The sequence below is a fragment of the Mustela putorius genome, unplaced genomic scaffold, assembly GCF_011764305.1.
Source record: "Mustela putorius furo isolate JIRA1106 unplaced genomic scaffold, ASM1176430v1.1 tig00000868_pilon_pilon_pilon, whole genome shotgun sequence".
Classification (NCBI taxonomy): domain Eukaryota; kingdom Metazoa; phylum Chordata; class Mammalia; order Carnivora; family Mustelidae; genus Mustela; species Mustela putorius.
This window is the reverse complement of record NW_025421502.1, coordinates 5,304,553-5,330,313: the sequence shown is the minus strand read 5'-3', so window position 1 is coordinate 5,330,313 and position 25,761 is coordinate 5,304,553. Positions and strand designations below refer to the sequence as shown.

At 38.5% G+C, this 25,761-nt stretch overlaps 1 protein-coding gene across 1 annotated transcript in view; it reads left to right on the top strand.

Annotated features, from left to right (window-relative positions):
- Window positions 1–25,761, top strand: part of LOC101682177 (glutamyl aminopeptidase) — an 81,971-nt gene that overhangs the window by 6,143 nt on the left and 50,067 nt on the right. The window contains exons 2-6 of the mRNA XM_004748075.3: window positions 6,553–6,694; window positions 8,725–8,856; window positions 21,862–21,982; window positions 24,442–24,596; window positions 25,074–25,187. Coding sequence (XP_004748132.1) covers window positions 6,553–6,694; window positions 8,725–8,856; window positions 21,862–21,982; window positions 24,442–24,596; window positions 25,074–25,187 — 664 coding nt within the window. The remainder of the gene's footprint in view (window positions 1–6,552; window positions 6,695–8,724; window positions 8,857–21,861; window positions 21,983–24,441; window positions 24,597–25,073; window positions 25,188–25,761) is intronic.

The following is a 25,761-nucleotide window of genomic DNA, read 5'->3' as shown; positions in this document are numbered from 1 at the left end:
ATCCACGTGTGGGTATATGGGAGATTCTGCAGTGATCCCGGAGAGAGAAGATGGGATCAGGTAGGACGGTGATTTCAGAGCAGTCAGAAGAGGACGCAATGGAGAAAATAGGAAGCAACATGGTCAGGATTTGCAGATTAACTGACTGTGGGAAAGGGGTGTGTTAGTTATGGACATAGAATGGCCCAGATATCGGATCTGATAGCTCACACAGTTACCTGATCCTGGAAATAGAAGAGAAGAACCAAGTTTAGGAGGGAAGATCATGAGTTTGTTGTCAGATGCCTGTCAGGCATCCAGGAAGACACGTCCGGTAGGCATTTGGATAAATAAGTCTGAAGCACAAGGTTAGGGTTTATGAGAAAGATTAGGAGTCAAGTGGTAGCACGGCAGGAGGGAAACCAGTGAGATGATCTTGGTTAATGTTCACATGTAGGGATCTGTATACTCATTGGTGGATTTGAGCTTGACGTTTGAGTTGTATGTCAGTTTATTCATTATATTCTCAGATTGATATGTTGAGTTATCAGTTTAAGAATAGATTTTTTTTTTTTGTCTTGTTACAACTTGTTGCTGGAAGCTTGGTAATTTCTTTTATTTTGGAAGCAAGGAAAAAAAGGAAATTTAACTTGACCTTGAACGCCTTTTATATTGAAAAAAAAATCAACTGGAAAATAAATTTCAATAATTAAATGGTTCATCCAAACCACCACAGAAATATGCTAGAGTCTGGGGGCACCTGGGTGGCTCAGTCAGTTAAGCATCTGACTCTTGGTTTCAGCTCGGCACTGGGCTCCCCGCTCAGTGGGGAGTCTGCTTCTCCCTTTCCCTCCCCCTCCCCCTTGTTCACACACACATGTTTTCTTTCTCTCTCTGTCTCTGTCAAGTAAATATATCCTTAAAAAAATAAATTGGAGTCTGAATAATCTAGATGGGTTTTCTTGCATCAGTCAGCTCCCCTGCTTAATTCTGGAACCCTTTACTTATCTGCACAGATTCTTAGCAATTGTGGGTGCCTCCCCTCCATCAGATGGCCTTTGTTTAAGGTTTTCACCCAGACCTTGCCCTTTCTTTTGCTGGCTTAAGTTACTAAATTGCTGAACATAGCCCGAGAGTCTTCACTGGAAACAGTGCACCAGATGATTTATGAGGTAATCAAGTAATTCTTTTTAAAGTTGACTCAGAGTGAACTTGGTCTGTGACTCGCATCCTCACCTCCTCTTTCTCCAGCTTTCTCTAAAGTCACCTTGAATTGATGTGCTCAGAGAAGTCAGAGGGATTTCTTTTTGTAAATTAATAAGCTACACAGAATTGTATTTTTAATGTACTGGGTTTAGTAAGTGACTTATTAACATGACATAGGGAGGCCCCTATGGAAAAATGGTTGAGCTCAGCACATTTGCCTGGGATTATAATTATTCAGGACATGCTCAGGAGTCGTTCCTGAACATGCTGTGCTCTCAGCCAGGCTTTTCCCATTACTTTGCAGCACAACGCATCCAATTCTAAAAAGAAAGACGTTTTAATCGCCAAATAAAACCTCCCCAAAGAAGTTATGTTCTAAAGTTGTTTTGCATCTCATATACTTTGTTTTAAAATTTGTAAATGTTTGGAAAACTTCAGTAACTTTGGGTAGTATTTAGGATATAGAAATAGGGGCTTTTGAGTTATACAGGAGTTTGTGAGAAAAAAATCACAAGTTACCATTGAAAGATGTTATTATATTGCCAATGGTATTTACACACTGAGTGCTTTTGTTACAGTACAGCTACTCCTGTTTAATGGATGAATTTTGGAGTCTGTTCATTGTGGAACATGCATTCACAGAAAGCATAGTTAGCCTTCTGAAGTCAAAGAAAACTGATGAGATGTATCCTAATCCTAGCATGTAAATGTGAAGGGAATTTCAAATATATTCCTAGGTGCGGTCTACCCCTTCTCACCCCCACATAACCCTGGGAAGAGGCCAGATGTACTCTGGTAACCAGGTTTGATAGATCAGGACACTAAGAATCAGTATGTTTTGTGACTGGCACAAGATCACATTTTAAAGAGCTGAAGTAGGTTTGGAATCTAGGGATTTTTACTCTAAAAAGAGGGTTTTCCCTAGGGCATCTGGGTGGCTCAGTTGTTTAAGCATCTGACTCTTGATTTCAGCTCAGATCATGATCTCTGGGGGGGATTCCAGGGCGGAACCCCACATTGGACTTCCTGCTCAGTGGAGAGTCTGCTTCTCCCTCTGCCTCTTTGCCAACCCCCTCCCCCTGGTGTAGTATCTCTCTCAGATAAATGAATAAAATCTTTAAAAATGAAAAAAGAAGAGGGTTTTCCCCTCTTTCCCCCTCAAATCATATTGGCTCTGCACTCTTAAAAACAAACAAACAAAAACAACAGTACATATGTGATAACCCTTCTGATAACATATGTTGAATGGAACTTTACCTACATCAATCACTGTAATTGAGCAGGACTTGGTGTGATTAACGTTCACTGACAGGACCACCAAGATGGACCAAACCCATGACACAGACACAACACCAACACCGTTCTGTTGCATAAAGACAGTTTCCAAGATACTTTAATTTAGGGAGGCAATTTTTGTGTACAATCAAGCACAACCTCTTTTTAAAGAGCTAAGGTGAGGAACCATTGAAAGTTCTCTCTGTTGGGTACTTGGGGGTATGAACTTTAGCACAGAGCAGAGACTGAAACAGAGCATCTGGAAACCTACCAGTGGCTCTTGCTTTGGAAAGTGGACTCCACTCCCTCCTCACCCTGACCCTCCACCCTCTCTCTCAACCTCTCTGACTTGTATGTATGCGTGCGCGTGCAAACACACACACACACACACACACACACACACACACACACACTCCTATTCCCAAATTAGTTAGCTGGCTTATTTCCGAAGTGTGACTAAACTGAAACAGTCTTGCAGAGAGTGATTTTTCCTTTTCTTCTGCCTCTGGAAGAAACCAGAAGCCAGAAGAATTCAGAAGAAAAGGCAGCTGACTAAACATCAGGCTGGAGCTTGCTGGAGCTTGTTGTAAAACCTTAGTACCCTGGGAAAGCGTGCAGGTTTCTTTGTATCCTATGTGTTTGAGATTCTCTACAATCTGCACGGTGTTAGAAACTTAACCGACTAAGCTGTTATCATCACAAAAACTAATCAGTAATGACTCTACGGAAGAATAAATTCTCGAGGCTCTTCTGGATCAGTTATCTTGAAAGAATTTCAAACTTACAGAAAAATTACAAGAATAGTACAAAGAACTCCTAGAAACATTTTACTCAGATTCACCAATTGTTAACATTTTGTCCCACTTCCCCTCGCACCCCAGGCCTCTGTCTCTTTGTCTCTTTCTCCCTTTAGAGTATTGGACACATGATTTCCCTTTACATCTGAACATTCTGTATGTATTTCTTAAGTACAGGGACATTCTCCAACGTAAGCCCGGTGCAGTTATCAGAATCACAAAATTTAACATTGATAATCATATAATTATCTAATCCACAGTTATAATCAAATATCATCAATTAACCCGAAAATGCCCTTCTGAGCTGTTTTTTCTCAGTCCAGGATCCAGCCTGGATTCAAGCATTGCACTTCAGGTTATGCCTTTTTTAGATTCCTGCAAACTGCAACAGTCCCTTAGCCTATCTTTGCCTTTCACAGCCCTGATATTTTTGAAAAGTACAGGCCAGTTATTTTGAGAATGCTCCTCAATTTTAGTTTATCTGACTTTCCTCATGATTTAAAAATGCAAGTTAAGCAGTTTTTGTCCGAAATGTCACAGAAGTGGTGCCGGGTCCCTCTCAGGAAATCCTATCAGGAGGCAGATGACGTTGGTTTGTTCTGTGATTAGTGATGCTGTCATTGATCATTTGCTTCAGATGGTGCCTGACATTTTCTCCACTGCAAAGTTACAGTTTTTCTCGTTTTAAGTAATTTTTAGAGACATTCTTTGAAACCACTCAGATACTCCTTTCTTCATCAAACTGTCACCCTCTTGTTTTGGTATCCACTAATGATTTTTCTAAAGCCACCATTCCTCCTAAAATCACTAATAGGCAATCTACTGTTTAAAAAAAAAAAAAGGAAAAAATACCCACCAGCTTTCCTTTCCTCCCCCCACCCCCCAATATACATAACAGAACAAGGATTCATGGCTTCTTATTTTAGTCAGTGGGTTATAATTTTATTATTTATTTTGACATTCTAATTTCCCCAGATTTGACCTAGTCCACTCGAGCAGGCTTCTGTGTCCTTTGACTTGTTCCTATGATTCTTTGATAACTTCCTTCCTTTGGGGTAAAGCAAGATGTTCCAGGATCATCTTTGGACTTTTCCTGACTCATCACTGGAATTGGCCATTCCTCTAAGGAGTCTGGTTCCTTTTAGTAGAGAGTGGTATTTAGAAATCATCATCTGGGAATTCGATGTGCTCATTTGCTACAAGCTTGTCAGTGCTGCTAGTTCTGCTCAGCAGACAGAACTAGGAAATATATGTCTCAGTTTGGATTTTTATAGCCATCTACCTATATCTACATGAAAAATCGTTGCATTTACACCAAACCCACAATTATAATTCAATACCAAGGGTACATTCTAGTCTTTCCCTTTTACAGGGTTGTAACTCTTTCCCCATTATCTTCATTTTTTTTTCATTTGCTCAAGCCTAGAATACAGAAAAGGTTGTTTCTGAATTGCTAACTATACCACTGCAAAATACCACTTACTTGCTACAACTTAATGTTCATTTACAATGTTTTTTTGGTAGAATTTATATATGTTAAACACACAAATCTAATGGACACAATTCAATGAATTTTGACAAATGCATACATCTTAGTTACCCACAACCCTTATAAGATATAGATGTTTTTTCAGTCATCCCAGCAAGTTCCTTCCCTCAGTCAATTGTCTCCCAAAAGTCAACCACTTTTCTGGTTTTAATTTTTACAGATTAGGTTTCTTGGCTGAGCTTTTAGCAAGTAATTTTTATATCTAGGGAGTTTTGTTTTTTAAGAAATTAAAAAATATTTTAAGTTCTTATAGATGGATGTTGACCTATGGCATATTATTTCCCAGATAAATTAATGTATATAATACATTCTTGAACCAAAATGAAATACAGACGCTTACCATGGCCCCTGCTGACCAGCTAAACTCTCCTGTGGCCCCAGTCCCTCTGGTTCACTGGACTTCAGCCACGCTGGACACCTTTCAGGTCTTCAACCATATTTTCTTTTCCATTCTAGCAACTGGGCCTTTGCTGTTCTCTGTTAGAATACATTTTTCTTATGCTTACCCTGTATGTTTTTTTTCTTATCATTCAAATCTCAGCAAAGCATTACCTACTCCTAGAGATTGTGCCTGAATCTTTTACCTAATGGTGCTCACAATTTTTCCTAGGTTCTTCTCTGTCGCTTCCCCTGTTTTATTTTCCATATATCTCTCATCACTCTCCTGAAGTGTTTATTTAGTCTTTGTTATTTCTTCAGCCCGTAGGATAATGCCTGGCAAATGTGTTTGTGTGTGTGGTGTTAGGGCGGGGGAGGGGTATGGGAGGAAAGGTTTCAGTAAGAATTGGACTAAGGAAAGATCTAATGATTTAGCTCGGTATTCTTTTTCATATACCCGAAGGACAAAATATTTTCCTCATTCAGATTGTTAATGAACATGTCAACATTGCTTTCTTTGTTTGCTGTTGCAAACACCTTCTTTCTTCCCTAATTTTTACTTTGCTTACTCTTCTAATGAGCAGATAGACAACAGCTTACAGTGATATAATCAAGTGTAAAAATATATGTTCTTTTATTTTTCTGAGCAGTTATCAGAAAAGAATATTTCCACTTTGAAATGTTGGAAACATTAAACATCAACATGTTAATTTACATGGGCGTTTGTCTAGTTAGAGCCATTAAAAAAAAAAATGCTGTCTCTTTTCAAAAGCAGGTTTTTAGTCTGGCCAAAGGTTGTTACACCTGGGAGATTACTCAGAGCTTTTCGTTTGCATGGAAATGAAATTGGAATTTGTCGCTGGTGCAACATAAATAAGAAAGAATGTGTCATGAGGGACAAGAGCTGGGGATTCTGGAAGACACTCCTCTGCTCTGTGACAGGACACAGCTGTTCCCTCTCACAAGGACAATTAGAAACAAGTCCTTGAGTTTGGCTTTGTGCTTATCTACTTGTTGCTCAATGGCTTTCGGGTGGAAAGAGTGATAGCTCCTAATTGGACTTATTTTTGTTTATCTACGTTTCACAGATTTTTAATTATGGCACCAAAATAGTAAATGAGTCATACAAAAGATTGCAAGCAGTTTCCAGACATTCATTTCTTTGTTAACCTGAAAATTCCAAAAAGACCGTGACAACTATTTGATTGTTTTCTGGATGGAAGGTCATTTTAAGAAATGCAGTATAATCACATAGTGGTTATAATTATATGCAGTTGTAATCACACAGTTGACTTTTTGTATAGGAATAGAAACACAGGGGCTGTCAGAAGAGGTGACATGTATTTTGTTTGTGTGTTTGTTTCTAAGGAGCATAGCGGCCACTGATCACGAACCAACAGATGCCAGAAAATCCTTCCCTTGTTTTGATGAGCCCAACAAAAAGGCAACTTACACAATATCCATTATCCACCCCAAAGAATATCAGGCAGTTTCAAATATGCCAGTGGAGGTAAGCCCTTTATATATTTTTTTGTTCATGCAGATTGTCTATTTATAGTATCAGGTAAGTTATCTTCTTTTGCTATGAAAGAACCCACTGAATTCTAAAATTAAATGTGCTCTCACAGTTCATGTAGAGGCCTGAAAACGCACTTTGGCAATCTCCCTTCTTTGATTTCTAAAAATCTTTAACCTCGCATATCATAGGTCAAAAAGCCATGGTTGGGCTCCAAACAAGAATAAATATAGTAGACACTCCTCAGATGGGCTGTGCTTAACTGAATGAATCCCCTAGTTCTGACAGACTAATAACCAACTCAATGAATGAGAGGCTTTAAAATATTCCTGGACCTGGTCATTCTTCCTGCTTTTCATTTGAATATAAGCCCAGTGTTTAAGATAGAGCTACTGCAAAAACCTATTGGAGGACAGAATCCAAGTCCAGGACAACCCATGCCCATAGATTTTCTAGTAAATGAGTACTGCTCATGAAACGTTAACAAAAAATAGGGTCCAGCAATTTCTGTCTATATAATTGCTGTCATAAGGCTTTTTCTCCTATTACCCTCAATCACAGAATGAGTAATGCAGCCAACTGAAGTGTCTTTACCTAAAGATGAGGGTTATTGTACCTTATATCTATAATAAATGCACATATATTGACATGTAAAAAGGTTGGGCTCATCTTTAGATACAATGTCATCTACCTAATACCAGAAAAACACTTTGCCTAAGTTGTATCTCCCGTCTTTCTGATCTGCTGTCTGAAATGTCATCATTGACATTAATCCCTTTTAATGGTAAATATTCCTCCAAAAAGCAAGAACCAAATAAAGCAAACCAAAGCTTTGAGAGGGTTAAAAAGTAAATCATTGGCAGCTATCTGCACCTCCCAATGTGAATTCGTTTCTCAGTTTGTTTTCTTCTGGTGTTGGTCACCCAACCCATTGAGTTTTGACTGGAGAAGAAAGAGGAGAGGATAAACTTCAAGTCTGACCCACTAATCTAGAAGACTGGGTCAGGGTAAAAGGCCCTTTGAATGTTCCATCTGGAAGGAGGAGGGCGGAGGGGAGGAGAGAGGATGCAAACCTTCCCAGCCTCTGCTTTAGACCTCCCAGATGACCTTTGCGTTTTGCAGAGTGTATTTCCTCCCCCATCACTCATTCCAGACAGTAGTCCTGGTAGAAGGAGAATATTCTAGGTCATTAGGAGATCAAAATTGACACTGCTAGTTCTTACTGTAGAGTAACTTTGCTGACGCTTGCATGCTTCTCTCCCAGCACTTGCCCTCACAGGCTTACTTGTCAAAGAGCACTGATTCTAGTCCAGCCTTCCTCACGTAATTCCCAAAGAAGGCTTCCCAGCTTCCCCCAGTGGGGACTTATTATGTGGCTGCAGGGCCCACGGAAGTATTGAAACAATGGTAGCAGGAGTTGGGCAAGTATCCATGGATAGAGTTGGACTGGTGATTGGCCGCAAGGAAGGCAGTGCTGGCATGGACAGCAAACTGGACAGGTGGAATCAGTAGTGACATCAAGGAATGAAATCCTTCTCTCTGTCCGTGGTAACCAAGGTGGTGACTTTAGTGATGATGATACCTTGGGTCTTTGATGGAGATCCCAGCGATGGAAAAGAGAACCCACCATCCTGCTATGGCTGGCACAGTGACTGCCCTCCCTTGCTCCCTGGGAGCATGAGCCTTTTCTTCATTGATGGAGCTGGTCTCCCCTCAAATTTTGGTCAGGATTATGGTCAGGATCATGTATTAATGCAGAAAGACAAACTCCTGCATCACAGTCAAAGTTCTGTACTTCCTTGGGAAACCTCATATAGCACACAGCCGAATCACTCTTTCACAGGACTAAAAATAAATGCCTTTTCCTTCGGTCTTTTTCTTTTATCACCATTCAGGAGTAAGAAGAAATGTTATCCCTAAGCTCTGACAGACAGACTGAAAAGCCAGATTTGGAGAAATAATTTGTTTGTTGAGTACGTGATTGATCTTTTGATCAACAAAAGGTGATCTTTTGTTTTCAATAGAAAGAAGAGTCGATGGACAATAGATGGACTAGAACAACTTTCAGGAAGTCCGTCCCTATGAGCACTTACCTGGTGTGCTTTGCTGTACATCAGTTTGACCGTGTTGAGAGACTGTCAAAGCGGGGAATACCTGTGAGTCCCATTATACTTTTTAAGATTTCCTACCTATGCATTTGTGGTTAATTGTCTGGTTTTTGAACAGTTTTTCTCCTCACATAACAGACGGGGAAAGCCCATTAGTTCTCGGGATCCGTGAGCCTGATGATAGATACACTGAATAATCCAGAACACTGTAAGCCAAAAGGACATGTGTGAAAAGTAAACAAACATGACCAGCATAGGAATGACTAGTTTGAGATTATTTTGAAAAGAAAATTCACTATTAAAAACAAAGAAAGCTCCCAAGTACATCAGCACAAATATATTAAATTATCTGAGTGTGCCCAATTTAGTGAAGTGGTTGAGTATGTGTGTTTGGGTGGGTCATGGTTGGAGACCAGCGAGGCAAGAGGAGACTGTAGGAAGATGAGTACCCTTCAGAGTCTGTAATGCCATTCCTACATGTAATTCAAAATAAGACAACAACAAATTGTCAAAAAATATTTTTTAAAGTGTGAGAGATAAAAAAGCTTTTTAAAATCAAGATGACCAGGATGCCTGGGTGGCTCAGTTGGTTAAGTGTCTGCCTTCAACTCGGGTCCTGATCTCAGGGTCCTGGAATTGAGCCCCACATAGCAGGGAGTCTGCTTCTCCCTCTGCCCCTTCTCCTCCACTTGCTCCTCCACCCCACTTGTGCTCTCTGGCATGTGCACATGTGCTCTCTCTCTCTCAAAAAATAAATAAAATCTTGGAGCACCTGAGTGGCTTAGTGGGTTAGTGGCTCAGTGGGTTAAAGCCTCTGCCTTCGGCTCGGGTCATGATCCCAGGGTCCTGGGATCAAGTCCCGCATCGGGCTCTCTGCTCAGCAGGGATCCTGCTTCCTTCTCTCTCTCTGCCTGCCTCTCTGCCTACTTGTGACCTCTCTCTCTCTCTCTCTGTCAAATAAATAAAAAATCTTTAAAAAATTTTATAAATAAATAAATAAATGAAATCTTGAAAATAAAATAAAATAAAATAAATTAAGATGACCAATTCAATAATTTTCTTTTGAAAATGCAAATACTTTTACCTAATTAGTCTTCTCATTTTGGAGTCTCCCATTTTGCTTCTGCCCTAAACACTTGCTCAATCTGTCTTTTGGTTAGTTCACCTCTGTGCAACATACTACATATATAAAACCTCATACTCTTAGCAATATAACTTTTTAAGGAAAAAACCATCATCATTCCTATTTTACAGATGGGAGAAGTGAAATTTAATATGTTTAAGTAATTTGCTCAAAATCACCCACGTGGCAAGTGGTGGAGACTCCAAATCTTTCCAAATATCGTGCCCTGCTATACCTTCTGAAATATGATATTCTAAAAATATGTTTACCTCTTTACCAATCACTGCAAGGAAGGGATGAAACTACCTCCCGCGGGAATTTACCTTAAGGTTAAGCAGTAGAAGTCAATTGTGATTGCCAGCATGCTGTCTATAGTGTGTCCAGATTGTAGCAAATGGGGGAATGTCCTAAGACCTTCTCAAAGGCACTGTGTATCAGTCATCCCTTACCACATGCGTTGCTTTGATGTGACCTTCAGTCATGGTAAAGAGCGCTGTTGGAGGCTAATAGATAATATTAGGTGTAAAACAGAAATGCCACTGGAAAAACGAAATGGTTTTTCTGTGCTGTGCACGTCACCGCTGGTGCTCTTCCCGTAGAGGGGAAAGCATTAGTCCAGCTTCTTTTCTCTTCTGTCTCACAGCAGTCATAGAATTTTTGACTGGAGGTGCTTTCTTCATCCCCTGCAGTTGAGTTGCACGAATGTCTTTCATTGTGTGCAATGTTTTCACACCAATTTTTAAACATGATGATTATGTTTGGGGCAAGTTTTTAAATTTTGGGTAGAAATGTCAAGGCAAAGCAAAAAGCTTAAACAATTCATTAATGATGACGTAATTTCCTAAATGAAGACCATGCAACCAAGCAATCAGCAAAATGTCAGGCTTCTTGGTATTATTTCCCACAGTGACAGTATGTTTGCATTTCCAGTGTGACTCTATCACCTGGTCCTCTGACCAAGGACACTTATCTGTAAGGTGGTGACACTGACTGGTTGAGTCATTAGAGCCTGGACCATCTAGTGATGGATTTTATATAGAGGATTTGGATGATATAATGGAAAATATAATTTGGCAGAAGATCCCGATGGCCTTGAAGTGGTAAATATTTCTTAAATATCAGAGCTGAGCATATAACATTTGGTCGTAAATTTGGTGACGTTTTCACCATCTGGGTGGGAAATGAATATTGTCATAATACATTGCTTTCTGGTCACCTATTTGGTAAGAGAGGAACAGAAAGCCATAATCTCCTTGGACACTTCCAAGAGACTCTGGGTCAGAAGAAAGCAGTGAAAGTGAGCATGGAGCTTAGCAAAGTGGGTGCTTTTCCTCCCACCCTGTCTACAGAAGACATGCAACCAGATTTTGCCCTCCTGCAAAACCTGGTAGGCTGTTTTCTACAAAAGGTGAACAGAACCTTGTAAGAAATCTTAAGACATCTAGTGTGAATGTCAGCTTGTGGTAAATTTCACCTCATTGGCATTTGAGAAGGTCCCCGCCTGGCTTTTCCTACCCACTCCCTCTAAATTGAAATCTAACAGCACGCAAGCACAAATGCCCCAGTGCAGTTTCCCACTCCAGAAAGAATTACCGGGAAACCAAACTACGTAAGTCTACCTAAATGTGACAGCGGCTGGAACGCAAACCAACTCTGCTGCGTTCTTAGAGCTGAACAGACAACTTCAGATCAACAGGTGTATGAGGAAACATAAAAGAGAAAACCCAAGACAAATAAACAGAAAAACACAGTGGAGGCAAATAGTAATAACTGGGGAAAGTAAAGAGAATCCCTCCCCCCCCCCAAAAAAAAACTGTAAAAAATGAAACTTTCTCACACATACAGTCTTCAATTATTGCTCTTGGAGATTCAGGAAGGTATGATCACCATAAAATAGAACAGAAAGCTGTGAGAAAACAATGAGAAATCAGTAGCCAGAGTTTAGATACATGATTTCCAAAGCATAACCTACCTGGCCCTGACCCTCAGGAACATGTTACCAATTATCAGTTGACCTGTACCTTGAGTTCTGCCCATTGCTTTATATTTTTATCAAGTCCGTGGAGATTTTGTTTAAAGTCCTAATGTGTCTTGTGGGTTTTTCATTTTTACATTGCACCTGTCATTCCTGTATATGGGGGTACATCAGATCTTCAGGTTACTGTAGCATCTTGACCCAAAGTCCCTGTGTTTCTATTTCAGTTAAAACAAACAAACAAACAAACTAGGTAGTTTTTGGGTAATACAATGCTTTTAGTAGAAATTTAATAAGCCCAAAGGCCATTCTTTTTTTTTTTTTTTTTTAGAGATTTTACTTATTTATTTGAAAGAGAGAGAGAGCGAGAGCTTGCACAGTGGGGGAAAGGACAAGAGAGGGAGAGGAACAAGCAGACTCATCACCCAGTGGGGTGTCTATGTGGGGCTTGATCCCAGGACCCTGAGATCAAGGCCTGAGCCAGAGTCAGACACTTAACCTAATGCGCCACTGAGGTACCCCCAAAGACCATTCTTATCCACTTTACTTCTGACAGTATTATTCTGGTACAGCAATCATTTGCTATTCATAATCAGATTATACTGTGTGATCAAGAATCAGTAGTACCCTGATTAAATTCTCTTGGAGGTGTTCGCCATTCTAGCAGTAATTCCTTTATATCAGCAAACAAGAATCCAGACCTATGTTCTTCTTGTTTACTGGAGACTGCATTGTTTTTATTAGTAGTTGAACCATTCAGTATTCTTAAAATATCCTTGTTCCTCATGAGAAAAAATCAGATCAGAGAACTGATCCCAAAATATTGTTAAGAAGAAAGGTAACTTAAAAAAAAGAAGAAGAAGAAAGGTAACTGAGTTTGGAAGGTAGCTCCAAAGACTTTTAACTCTGTATATTTCTTTTTTTTTTTTAAATATTATTTGCATTACATTTTGATTCAGTCCAAAAAAACCCAGAATAACTTGAAGGGTTACTCCAAGTAATTTAGCGACAACTGAGGCCAGCCCTTGATGGAAAGAGATTTTAAACTCTGTTGGTAAGAAAACTTCTGAGGCCTTTTTCAGGTTTAGTTGATTGTTTAAGGGTTTTAAAGTAAATAAAGTCTTTAGGTATTTATCCAAAGAAAATGAAAACACAAACTCAAAAAGATATATATGGTCCTATGTTCATTCCAGTATTATTGACAGCAGCCAAGATATGGAAACAACTTAAGTGTCCATTAATGGACAAATGGATAATTACACACACACATACACACACACAGAGGAATATTATTCTGTGATTAATGAATGAAATCTTGCCATTTGTGACAACATAAGTGCATCTTCAGTGCTAAGTGAAGTAAGTCAGAAAGAGAAAGACAAATACAGTGTGATTTCACTTACATGTGGAAGCTAAAAAACAAACAAAACAAAAATAAAAATAAACTGAAAAAATAGGCTCATAGATACAGAGAACATGTTGGTGGTTGCCTGAGGCAGGGGGGTGGAAGGTGGGTATAATGGGTGAAGGGGGTCAGAAGGTACAAACTCCCATTTATAAAATAAATAAGTTATGGGAATGAAAAAATAAAATAAATGAAATCACTGAATTCTATTTAGAAAAACAAAACTTAAAAAAAAACATGTTCAGTACAAAATGTGGAGATTATATGACTTTTTCACTTAAGTGAATTAACTTCTGAATTATCAACAAAATGCGCTGTATTATTTTTATAGGAGTCAAATTATGGGAAACAATGTCCTTGATAAAAATGTCATTAACCTGACAGGTTAGTTCAGAGTTTTCCACTGGGCTATATTGCATTCCATTTTCAAATCCAGAACAACATGGATTATGAATGTATGAATGTATTTTTAAATTTTAAAAATTATGGGTTAAATACACATACATTATTGAAAATTTGGACCAAAAAAGTGGATAGAAGGATGCCTGGGTGGCTCATTGGGTTAAGCCGCTGTCTTCGGCTCAGGTCATGATCTCAGGGTCCTGTAATCGAGTCCCGCATCGGGCTCTCTGCTCAGCAGGGAGCCTGCTTCCCTCTCTCTCTCTCTCTGCCTGCCTCTCTGTCTACTTGTGATCTCTGTCAAATGAACAAATAAAATCTTTAAAAAAAAAAGTGGATAGAAAACAAGGAAAATCACCCATGTTACCGTGTATAAAATCATTTTAAGTTATTAGCTTTAAGAAGTACATTTGACCTATGACTTTAGTAACTTAGCCAGAATTTTTAGTTTTGCGCTAATCTACCAGGAATCAAATTAAAAACAAGTTACATGGTAAGGGCGATCCTGTTCCTGAGAAACAGTAAGTTCTAATTAGGTCTTGGGTTTCTTTGGGCATTTGACCTCTGTCTTTTGTAAAGAAGCATATGCAAAAAGTTACCTTTCTGGAGATTATTTCAACTCTAGTCTCTCCTTTCATGAATGAGGGAAGAAGTTGAAGGGGACTGCTCACTAAGGGAGTGCTAGTTTTACCCATTATTTAGGTTTATACTATAACCATATTGATTTGATTAACTCAGTAAGAGAGATTATAGTGTGCCTGCTTCCAGAAAGTTACAGGATCATTCCTGAATAGTTGCACTGGAATTACACGTTTGAGTGAATCCTTCCTACTTGTTTGTACCTTCTTACTTCCTTCTGGCTAAGTCCATTATTTGTCTGGATTGGAAAGATTGGTTAAGGGCAGGAAACAGGTGTATGGTGTTTGTTTTAATAAGCTTTATATTTTAGAGAAGTTTTAGGAGTTTTTTTGCCAGGGATTTTCATTTATGCATTCCCTCACATGGAAATAGTCATTAGAAATAAGTTTCATTGTTTTATACTCAGATATGTTTTTAAATTTCTTATTTTGAGGTAATTTTAGAATTAGGGATTGCAAAGATACAACAGAGTCCCTATGCCACTTTCACTCAGTTTATGCCACAGCTAACATCTCACAAAACCATTTATCATCCATTCATCAAAACTAAGAAATTAGGTTTGTGCAAAACTATGAACTAGACTATAGACTTTCTTTGAATTTCACCAGTTTTCCCACTAATTGCTTTTTTTGTTCCAGGGTCTAATAGATGATACCACATTGTGCTTAGTCATGATGTCTCCTTAATTTTGTCCAGTCTATGGCATTTTCTCAGTCCTTCCACATTTTTAATGATCTGAATACTTTTGAAGGTCAGATATTTTGTACAATGTCCCTCAAGTTGAGTTTATCTGATGTTTTCTCGTGATTTGCGTGGGATTTCGGATTTGAAGGAAAAATAACACAGAGCTAAGGTACCCTTTTCATTAGATCACGTCAGGGGGTAGGTGCTATGAACACAACTTAGTACTGGCAAGGCTAATTTTGATCACTTGGTTAAGGTGATGTCTGCTAGGCTTCTGTAGTATACATTACTATTTTTCTTTTCTGTATTCTATCTCTTATAAGTGATCACTAAGTACAGCCCATTCCCAAGAGGAAAGGGATTAAGCCCCACTTCCTGAAGGAACAACTATCAGAAAATTTATGGAGATATATTTTAGCCTTAGTAATGAATAAATATTTACAGGGCGAGATAACTAAAGGTTATATACCTATCGTATTTCTCCTTAAACTTTGACCACTAATTTTCTTATTCATCAGTGGATCTTGCCCACCTCCATTCTTGTTACATTCTAATGACAATTTTCTACTGCCCCAGAGCTATTTTTGATGTAGGTTTACCTTATTATTTAAAAGGACATTTTTGCTATGGTTTTGTGAAGCTTTCAGAATGACTTTAATCTTGCATTGGTGGTTCAGTGGTAGAATTCTCGCCTGCCAGAATGACTTTAATCTTAATATGTTTTTATGAGCTTTTTAAAAAGAATTCATTTCTCTACTGGAAGGGCTATTCTATTTTCATGGCTCTTAATCTTCCCCAAAAGAATGTATTCATTTCAGGAAGCCATAGAGGATCGATAATGATTCGTATTCTTGATTTAAATTTGCAAAAGTGTAAATATAATATGAATTAAAAGTACTATAAAAGTCTATGAGGTAAGTTAGACGTTTTAAAATTTGGTTTTTGTCCTAAAAAAAAAATTATACTGCACTAATGATTATCATAAAGCCTCAAACAACTTCAGTTTTGACTCAAATGAAAAGTAAGCTTCTCACAAACCCTTGGGGGAACCCAGGTGAAGGTGCTAGGTTGTTTCTCAAATAGCACCTCCCAGCAGCTGAGTTCCAAAGCCAGAGTTCTGGCCACTTTTGAACCTGCAAAGCCAAGGCAGAAAAATAGTCCTCAGTCCCCCACCCCTGGAGCCACGGTTTTGCATATTTATGATGATTTTTCTGTGGGGAATGGGCAAGCTCAAACTTAGGAAGAATAGACCACATTGCTGGGATCAGGCAGCCTCAAACAAAACTTGAAAAACCCTCGGTGTACCACCCCTGCTTTCTGTCAAGTATCCCTCCGCCACAACGCTGCCCGCCGCCGGAAGAACATGCGGAGGAATACAGGCTTCGCGATTCAACACACGGGTGGCATATCTAAGTACCACCAGCCCTGTACCTGTAGGGCGCGTTTCTGGACTTATAAACGAAGTGGAATTATTTTCTATTGCTCAGCCTGGCTACGCAGGCAATGGTAACGAAACAACCAGTCAGATTATTTTGGTAGCCTTTTTGAACCCTGGCCGTGTGCACGGGGAGGAAGTTAAGGCCGGATGGGAACCGAAGATGCTAAGATACCTGTGGTTCAGTTGCCATGTGAAACAGGTGGTCACTGCTGTCCAGTGTCACCCAAGTGGGTTTTCGGGTCTTTGCTGGTCATATTATCTCTTACAATGCCAAAGATCTCTCCCTGTGTTTAGAGGCCCTGTGGAGATCCTGGGCCTTATATAGTGGTGTCCCTACCTGGAGCAGTTCAGGTAAGACTATAAAACCTCAAGAGGTGAACAGGTGTTAAACCTGCGAAATGATCGACGGCGGGAAGCCAGGCCGTTGCCGATTGGTCAAGTATATTTAATAGGTAAAATATAAGTAATAGAGATGGTGCTATGAATAATAGAGATGGGACAAGAGATGTACACAGATAAGCAATAGACATATTCCTTGTCCATTCCTGGGCAAACCTGGATGGAGCAGTCCACAAGGACAGTAGGACGTGGAGCGGGGGCACAGCTGACCTATCGCGCTCTCAGGCGGCTGTGGGAACCCTGCAGGCATTGGCTTGGCTTCTGACCAGGGCGGTGGTGATAGTGGTGGCTGGCAGTCTGTTCAGGCCGATGCCTCTCTGTTCATAGGGACTTTCTGTGTTCAGGGCCTTCACCTCTGACCCTGATGCGTCCTTCCACAGTCTTGACTCCTTAGCCTCACTACCTTTCTCCTGGTGCAGGTAATTCTAGCATAGTTTTTTGAGGGAGAGATGGGCCTCCCTCTGTTCTCTTTCCAGTCTATTGTTACAGCATAAATTCTGCAGGTTGCTTTTTTTCTTGGCCCTCTGCTTTTAAATCCCAAAGCAATTCTAACCAGTCTTTGGCAAATCTAAAGGTTTTGGCTTTCAAATTTATTGTGTGGGCAGGAAAAGCCTATTTTGGCAGTCAAACACTTTTACTTTTTTCCCCCTGGTATCATCCTAATGTCCCTACTGGTAATGGGGTTATCACTCACCTATAAGGAAGGGCAGACAAAGAAAATTACAGAAATTAATCATTCAATATCTTATCAGCAGTGATACCAGTGTTCTCAATGGGATGCATAAAACTCTTAACATGTCAAGCCCTACTTTATGCACTAGCTTATTTAATGCTCTTTGTCACTCTGTGAGCCAGGGGCTGAGGTGAATTCGAATTTGCAGCCAAGGAAAGGCAGTTTTCACTCTTAGAGGAGGGAGAGGAGACAGGATGATACAGTAAAAACCCAACTTTGGACTGAAGACTACTATCAGTTTTGCCTTAGTCTTCATGTTTCTCATGTACACAATGAGGAAGTTTATTTTTAAAACCCTTCAAGCTCTAAAATATGAAATGGAGGTATACAGTTCTTACCTAAAACTGGATGGCTAGGGGCACCTTGTGGCTCAGTTGGACAGTAGGCAGAGAGGCAGGCAGAGTAACAGGTAGAAGCAGGCTCCCTGCTGAGCAGAGAGCCTGATGCAGGGCTCAATCCCAGGACCCTGAGATCATGACCTGAGCTGAAGGCAGAGGCTTAACCCACTGAGCCATCCAGGCATCCCAACTATTGCATATTCTTGAGTACCCACAGCAGCATCTGGGGCAACACCTTACAATCAGAGAGTCATTATTTACAAAAATAGGCATATTCTTGTAGTGAGATGATGATAAAAAGATGATTAAAAAACTACTATTTGTTCAGGTCAAACAAGACTGCCAAATTAGTGTGCTCTGAACATATAAAAAGCTTTTTATTTTCAGAACTCTTTGGACTTTCTAATTGTGGAAACTAGAATAGTGGAACTTAACAGTGAGGCAAAAAATTATATCGTATTACTGTGAATATGCCAGATTTGTAGAATTGATGTGTAGAGTAAGACTTTGCACAGAATGCGTTTATCACATTACCTGAAAATTTTAAATGCTCAGTAGGACTAATGATTAATCATAATGATGACACATAAAGGAAGTGACCACAACCAGTCAGGTTCCTAATTTTCGTGGACAGAAATTCCATCTCTCAAATTCCTGAAATTGCTTGAGTGAAAGGGACAATATGAAGAACTGTGGAAGTCTTCTTTACAGGCAGTTCCCATATGATAATAGAAAAGTAACAACAATAATGATGATGATAAAGTATATAGATATATCACACCTCCCAAAGGAATAATCAGCTGAGTATATACATTGGAAAGTGTAGACCTGAGATCTGACACCAGCTCCATAGATTCTGTGTTATAAGATATGACTAGTAGTATCCAACAGTGGTATATCTAGGTAATTTGATTTACTTAGGAAACATATTATCTCTAAAAACCAAATATAGGTTTTTGAAGGCTTACAAACTTGATACTTCTATATAGGATTATAAAGCTTAAATGTAAACTTCGTATTTGACCTTTAACAGAACCCTTGAAAAATAAAGGATGTATGTCTCTTTTAGAAGGCAGGAAGAAGAAAGAGTGTATGTGCATATCTCTCTCCTCACTCCATGCTGTTTCAATATTGCCAGTCATAGGCTTTAAAAAGTCATCTTATATGTTTATAAAAAATAAAAAATTAAAAAAAAATAAAACCCAAAATAAAAAAAATAAACACATACCTGCAAATTAAAAAAAAAATAAATGTCATCTTAGTGCAACAAGCTTGTAAACTCGAAAAATGACAATTATTACAAAGTGATGACAATTCAGGGGTAGTTTCCTAAGCTTTGTCATGGACAAAGGCACTGTGGCTTAGCCGATGATGAAATCTAGCTAACTTTACTAAAGCCCATAGAAAGGAGAGGAAGATGCGGATGGACCATCCGCTGAAGATGAGGTCAGAGAGTAGGAAACACGTAGCAGAGGAGGAGTGCTGGCAGCTGCAGAGGATGCTTAAATCACCAAATCTGAACATCAAAGTTGATCTGCTATTAAATGGATGCCACGTAAAGGATTTTGAAGCTTCAGAGAGTGCACGGTATTAAGCATGTTGGTAGAGTCTTTAGAGTAAGAATGTTTGTTACATATGGCAGATAGGACACACACTAGATAAACTTCTTCTGATTATGTTACAAGATTAATGACTGAATTTATATATTCTTGAGTGCTTAGCTCAGTGAATCAGAGCAATAGTCAGAAAATATGATTGATGATCCTTCAAAATAAAGGTCACAGATCACAGGTGATCTTCAGACTGGCCAGACTGTAAAGACAGAACATACTTTCATGCTGGCGTTTCTCAGAAACAAAAGAGGAAGGGGCTACTTTCATTCTGATTGAATTTACATTAACATCAATCCAACCACAGAAATATGGAGAGTGAGAAAAACCAGATTATGTTGTCTCAGAAGCATTCTGTGTGAAGGGAGCCAATCCACTAGCATGGGAAAGAAGATTCAGCACAAAGAACAGAGCCTTTCTCCTTCCAGATGTTCATCTGGGGTTCCTACTCTTACCTCTTCCTTCTCTTCACTCACAGCAGTGAGTCTAGGGACTCATTGTTATTACTTCTTCCTCTTTCTCCTTCTTTCTCAACCCTTTGATTCTCCAAACATTATGTGTGGCACAAAAGTAAGTAAGTGGATAACAGTGGAGTAGGTCAAAAGGAACTAACCTGCCTCAAGTTTCTCAATGGTAGAGAACAGATGTGATAGAAATTCCAAGGGGATTTTTACATTCTAATTCACAGATAAAAGTTTCTGAGAATCTCAGTATGTGTTGCGGCTGTCCTGGTTGAACACAATGGTCTTGATTTCATAGGGGGCAATTACCTTTGCTCCATACAGTGGCCACAAACTGGATCCTTAGTTTCACTCAACTTCTTGGAAAATTCAAGTCACTGTTCATAAAGAGAATGAGAATAGTGAGAGAATGTATCACCTATCCCGGTAACTGAAAAAACCAAAACCAAACCCAAACCCAAGACAAAGCTCAAAGACTGTTGGGATGGTAGTTGAGTGAGTTGTGTTGCTTTTGGAGATGAAGATGAACACATCTTTACTTTTGCAATTAAAGAAAGAATGTCAGCTACCCAGTGGATGTGGGAACAGTGAACTAGCTCTGGTAATTTCAGGGATGCTCTTTCAGTAGTTGGCCTTTAAATTCTTGGATCTTTCTGCTGTTTTTCACATCTAAGAAAAGATGGTTCAAGATGTGTGCCTTAGAGAACACCAAAACTAGCAATGCTTTTGGAATAATACAGGAAGAAAGTAGGCATAATTTCTTTCCTCTTTTCCTTTTTTAAATGATGAGTCATGTGTCTCAGGTAGATGGGCTTGTGTTTACCAAATAAGAATATTTTGCTTTACTTGAGGGTTTTGAATCAGGTCTTAAGTTCAACAAGTATGCTTCCTTTGAATTCCTCATAAACTTTTTTTTAGGATTTTATTACTTTGAGAGACAGAGAGAGTGATCGAGAGCATGAATGGGGGGAAAGGGAGAAGCAGGCTCTATCCCAGGATCCTGGGATCATGACCTGAGCCCAAAGAAGATGCCTAACTGACTGAGTCACCCAGGTGCCCTCTCACAAATTTTTTGTTTTTTAAAGACTTCTTTTTCAACCATTGTGTTGTATTGATTTACTTGTCTATTCTTTTGCTAACATTGCATTGTCTTGATTAGTGTAGCTTTATAGTAAGTCTTTAAGTCAGGTAGTATCAGTCCTCCAACTTTGTTTTTTTCCTTCAATATCATGTTGGCTATGCTGGGTCATATATGCTGAAACCAGGGGACAAAAAGTCTATACTTTATAAATCATGTCATAGGGACACAAAATAATATCTTAGAGACTTAGAGGATTGATGCCTCCCTCTCAGATAATTTTAAATTACTGTATTTTAGATTCTGAAAGTAAAATAGTTAAAATATCAAAAGGGTAATTTGGTAGTAATGGATAGATGAGTACAGTGGAAAAAATATACCAAAGAACTCTTTAGATGAGAAAAATCATATGATTCATTTTCTTCAAAGATAAATAACACAGATACATAGATAGATAGATATTGATAGAAAGATGGGTAGACACATAGATATGAAGAATATATGTTCTAAATGGAAAAAAGTAATAACATTTTAAAAATAAATTGGAAACAACCATTGTATCTTACATTATTTCTAGTTATTGAAATCGCTCAAAGAGTTATACAGTATTGCTTTCCACATGAGTCTCAGAGATGTGAAATCATTTGTCCAAAACTCGGATTCAAATAAGTCCTTACCTGACTCCAAAGCTTACCTTCTTTCCATTATATCATAGTTTCTGTGTTTTATCAAATAAAAGTTTTCACTAAATTTTTGTGTTTTGTTTAATAGCTCACTATATACGTCCAGCCACAGCAAAAGCACACAGCTGAGTATGCTGCACATGTAACTAAAATTGTGTTTGATTATTTTGAAGAATACTTTGCTATGCATTATGCTCTTCCTAAATTAGGTGAGACTCATTTTTTATTTTCTTATATTTAATATGCCTTTGTTTTTACTTAAGTCAAATCATTTCAAGTTTTTTCATTCTTAGTTAATAGTCACCCCTTAGTCTCTTTATTATATGCCCAAATATGTGTCTATTTACTAGATGCTGAAAGATGCACTTTGGATTCCTCCAAGAATAATGTCCATATTTACTTTAGTCGTACCTGATAAATGCATAGAATTTTACTTGCAAATAAAGACTAAAGTAATGTGCAAAACTGCAGGTGTCAATAATAATGGAGCCCGAAATAGCAACCTAGATTCCTTGATTTCAAAATCATGACCCTTTGTATAGCTTGCATTGCCTCCCTACCATCAATGAGTTGATAACTGGTAAGGATAAATGATGCTATAGGAGCCCCATGTGCTTCTAGTCTTTCCACTGTACAAGATTAATTCTAGATTCTCCAGCAGTTAAAATGAAACACTGATACTCCTTCCACAAATATTTTTTTCCTAAGTGGGGGGAGCATGTTTTCCTTTTAAAATAAAATTTGGGCTATAATCAAAATGGTGTAGATATGATACTGCTACCCAAAGTAGAAGTGCTTTATTAGTAATTTTGAGTGGTATTAACAAAAACTTTAAATGAACCACCAATATAGATATTTGTAGGGATAAAATGAAGATGGCAAGGAAGAAATCAACCCAAAATTGATTTCTTTATTTCTGTTTATGCCTCTACTTTAATCAACTATCAATGCGAAGTGACTGGGAATGCCAGATTCTCTATGTGGGGGTAGCTGTGGCTCTGGGCCACTTTGCAGATGCTCCATTTTTCTCTTCAATGGCATTAGCTCCCAAATATTAGAGAAAGAGATGGGAAGAGAAGCAACTGTTCATCGTCAGAATAATATTTAATAAAATGTAAAGCACATTAATTTAAAAGTCTCTTTTCTCTTTATCTTACTTGAACCACCCAGGATAAAGTAGGCAGTGGAACTCTCACAGATTTATTTCTCTGTTCCCCTTTTCTATTTCCCCCATACACCTTCTTCTTTATACTTTTAAATGCATTTTCAATCCTTACTGAGTTGACTCTGTCTTAGACTTTCTGTACAGTTGACTTCTGCATTTATTACACTCCCCACTTAGTAAATACAATGGAGTTAATTATAATGTCAATACTCACTAGAGAAATGAGGTCACAAAGAAGTCCATGCTTTCAAGGATTAGGTAAAAATTACACTCCATAATATTATAGAAAATAATGGCCCTTGCAGGGAATACTTCTCCGCCTTTTAAGTGGGATTCTTGTGACAAAATAACCGAAACTAAGAATGAAAATAACTCAGAAAGGAAACCACTGCTGTAATCTTGACTTTTGTTTAAGATCTATCCACTTTTTTGTTCTTTTATAAAAAGCTTTAAGAATCTTTATGGTAACCAGAAAGGACCTTTGCTTGTCTATTAGATAAAAATTTAATTTATTTTTATTTACATGCCTCATTTAAACTATAAGTAATAATATGGGGTGCCTAAGGGGCTCAGTTGGTTATGCATCTGATTCATGATCTCAGCTTGGGCCTTGGTATCAGGCTTGTGAGTTCCAGCCCTGCACTGAGCTCCACACTGGGCGTAAAGCCTACTTTCAAAAAATTATGTATAATAATAAAGAAATTACATTTTTATCATAGTTCATTAGCTGAAGAATCTGTATTTTGTCCACTAATCAAACTCAACATTTTATGTTTGGGACTTAACACAGAACTGACAGGCACTGCCTCTTCCTGTCCGATGTTTTATCAAAGATTATAGGCCCAAGCAAAAATAAAGAATAGAAATTCCTGGTAGTATTCAATATTTTAGGTCTGGAAGAGAGTTTAGAAAGAACATACTCTATTTCATGTTGATCCAACTTATTTAATGCATGCAAATGGGTGGTAACCAGTAGAGAATTGGGTTGATCTCAAATTGTACAGAAATAGAGGAAAAGTGAATTTTATATTCTTTAATATTCTGCATCCTTGGATAGAAATATATTTCTGTGCACTGGGAAACTGTGTGCCTCTAAGTCTTCATTTGAAAACGTCACTTCCTTATTCCTCACAGCTTATCCTCAAAAACAGATGCTTTCTGTTACCTAAGTAAAACTCTTAAAAAAAAAAAAACAGCCAATAAAAAAGAAGTACAGAGAGAAACAAAAGACGTAAAATTATAGAGAACTGAAAAGAGTATTGCCATTAGTATCCTTTGAAAACTAAAAGACACATTGATATCTGGGGCTAACAAGAAAAGTTCCATGGAAAGTCTGAGTGCATGAAGGCTGAAAAGTTCATACAAATAGATGATTGTTTTTTACTCTAAGAAATTATTTTTAGCCTTTTAAAAAAGCATTTGTGCACAGAACTTAATTTAGTAAGAAATGTTATAAACAAATTCAAAGAAGTATTTCTCACAGGATTGTTTCTTTCTCCATAGATAAAATCGCTATTCCAGATTTTGGCACTGGGGCCATGGAGAACTGGGGTCTCATCACTTACAGAGAAACAAACCTGCTTTATGACCCCCAGGAATCAGCCTCATCAAACCAGCAGAGGGTGGCCAGTGTGGTTGCCCATGAACTTGTGCATCAGGTATAGAATCTTCGTATCAAATTAGCTTGTTTAATTTTAAAAGTGGCTTACGACCGTAGGAATGATTGAGATTAATAATAACTTAGCAAATAAAAAATAGCCAATCAGAAAATCTTGCCTGTCTTCTTAGTGCTAGCAAATATCTTACCATGAAAACCTTTTAAGACACATTGAAACCTTTTAAGACACATTGTTTTGCCTTTAGTAAATACACACTGGACTTCAGTTTGACTTTAAATAGGCCCAGTAATAATACCTAAATAAAGGCAATAAACTAAGGAGAATTTAAGATCATTTAAAAATCGGGAGAAATAGAAAAAAAAAAGGCAAGCAGGGAACAAATGGTAATTAAGTATAATGCTTGCCACTTCTCTATCCAGTGACATTTACATGGAAAAATAAACGTATTGCAATTTTCTAGGCCTCTCTACCACAAGCATAATAATTTAACTGTCTCTTTATTGCTTATAATTTCAGTGGTTTGGAAATACTGTGACCATGGAATGGTGGGAAGACTTGTGGCTAAATGAAGGATTTGCTTCCTTCTTTGAGTTCCTCGGAGTAAACCAAGTAGAAAAAGAATGGCAAATGGTGAGCCCGAAACACATAAGCTCTCAATGTCTAATGGCCTAATGCAAAGCGACTGAAACCTTTACACCATAACAGTGTTCCTGGGTCAGGGGCCTGGTGCAGTGGTGAACTGGGAATTTCCTTGTGAGTACAGAGTGGAGTCAGTTCGTTCCACTGAACTATACCTTGCTGAGGGCCAATGCTCAGGCCTTGGAAGGCAACTGACCACCCCAATCTGAGGATGTCCTGGACAGAGTCTCTCAATAACATGTGTCAAAGCAGGAAAACAAAATAGTGAGCTCAGACAACACAGCTCTGTATTTAAGTTCTGCAGTGTTAATCCTTTGAAAAATCGAAGTCTAATTTTGCAAAGTACTTACCTTACAAAGGTTGTTGGAATAGTGTGATAAAGAGAGAAGAGCATAAACTGAGTGTTATAGGGGACGTGACCTTGAGCAAGTGACATATCCTGAGTCAGTTCTCTCCTCTATGAAAGAAGAACATTGTTCTCTATCCTGTAAGCTTAAAAGCTCCAAAAAATACGTGTAACTACTGTATCATCCTACCTTGTGTCCCCAAGGGGACTGGAACAAAG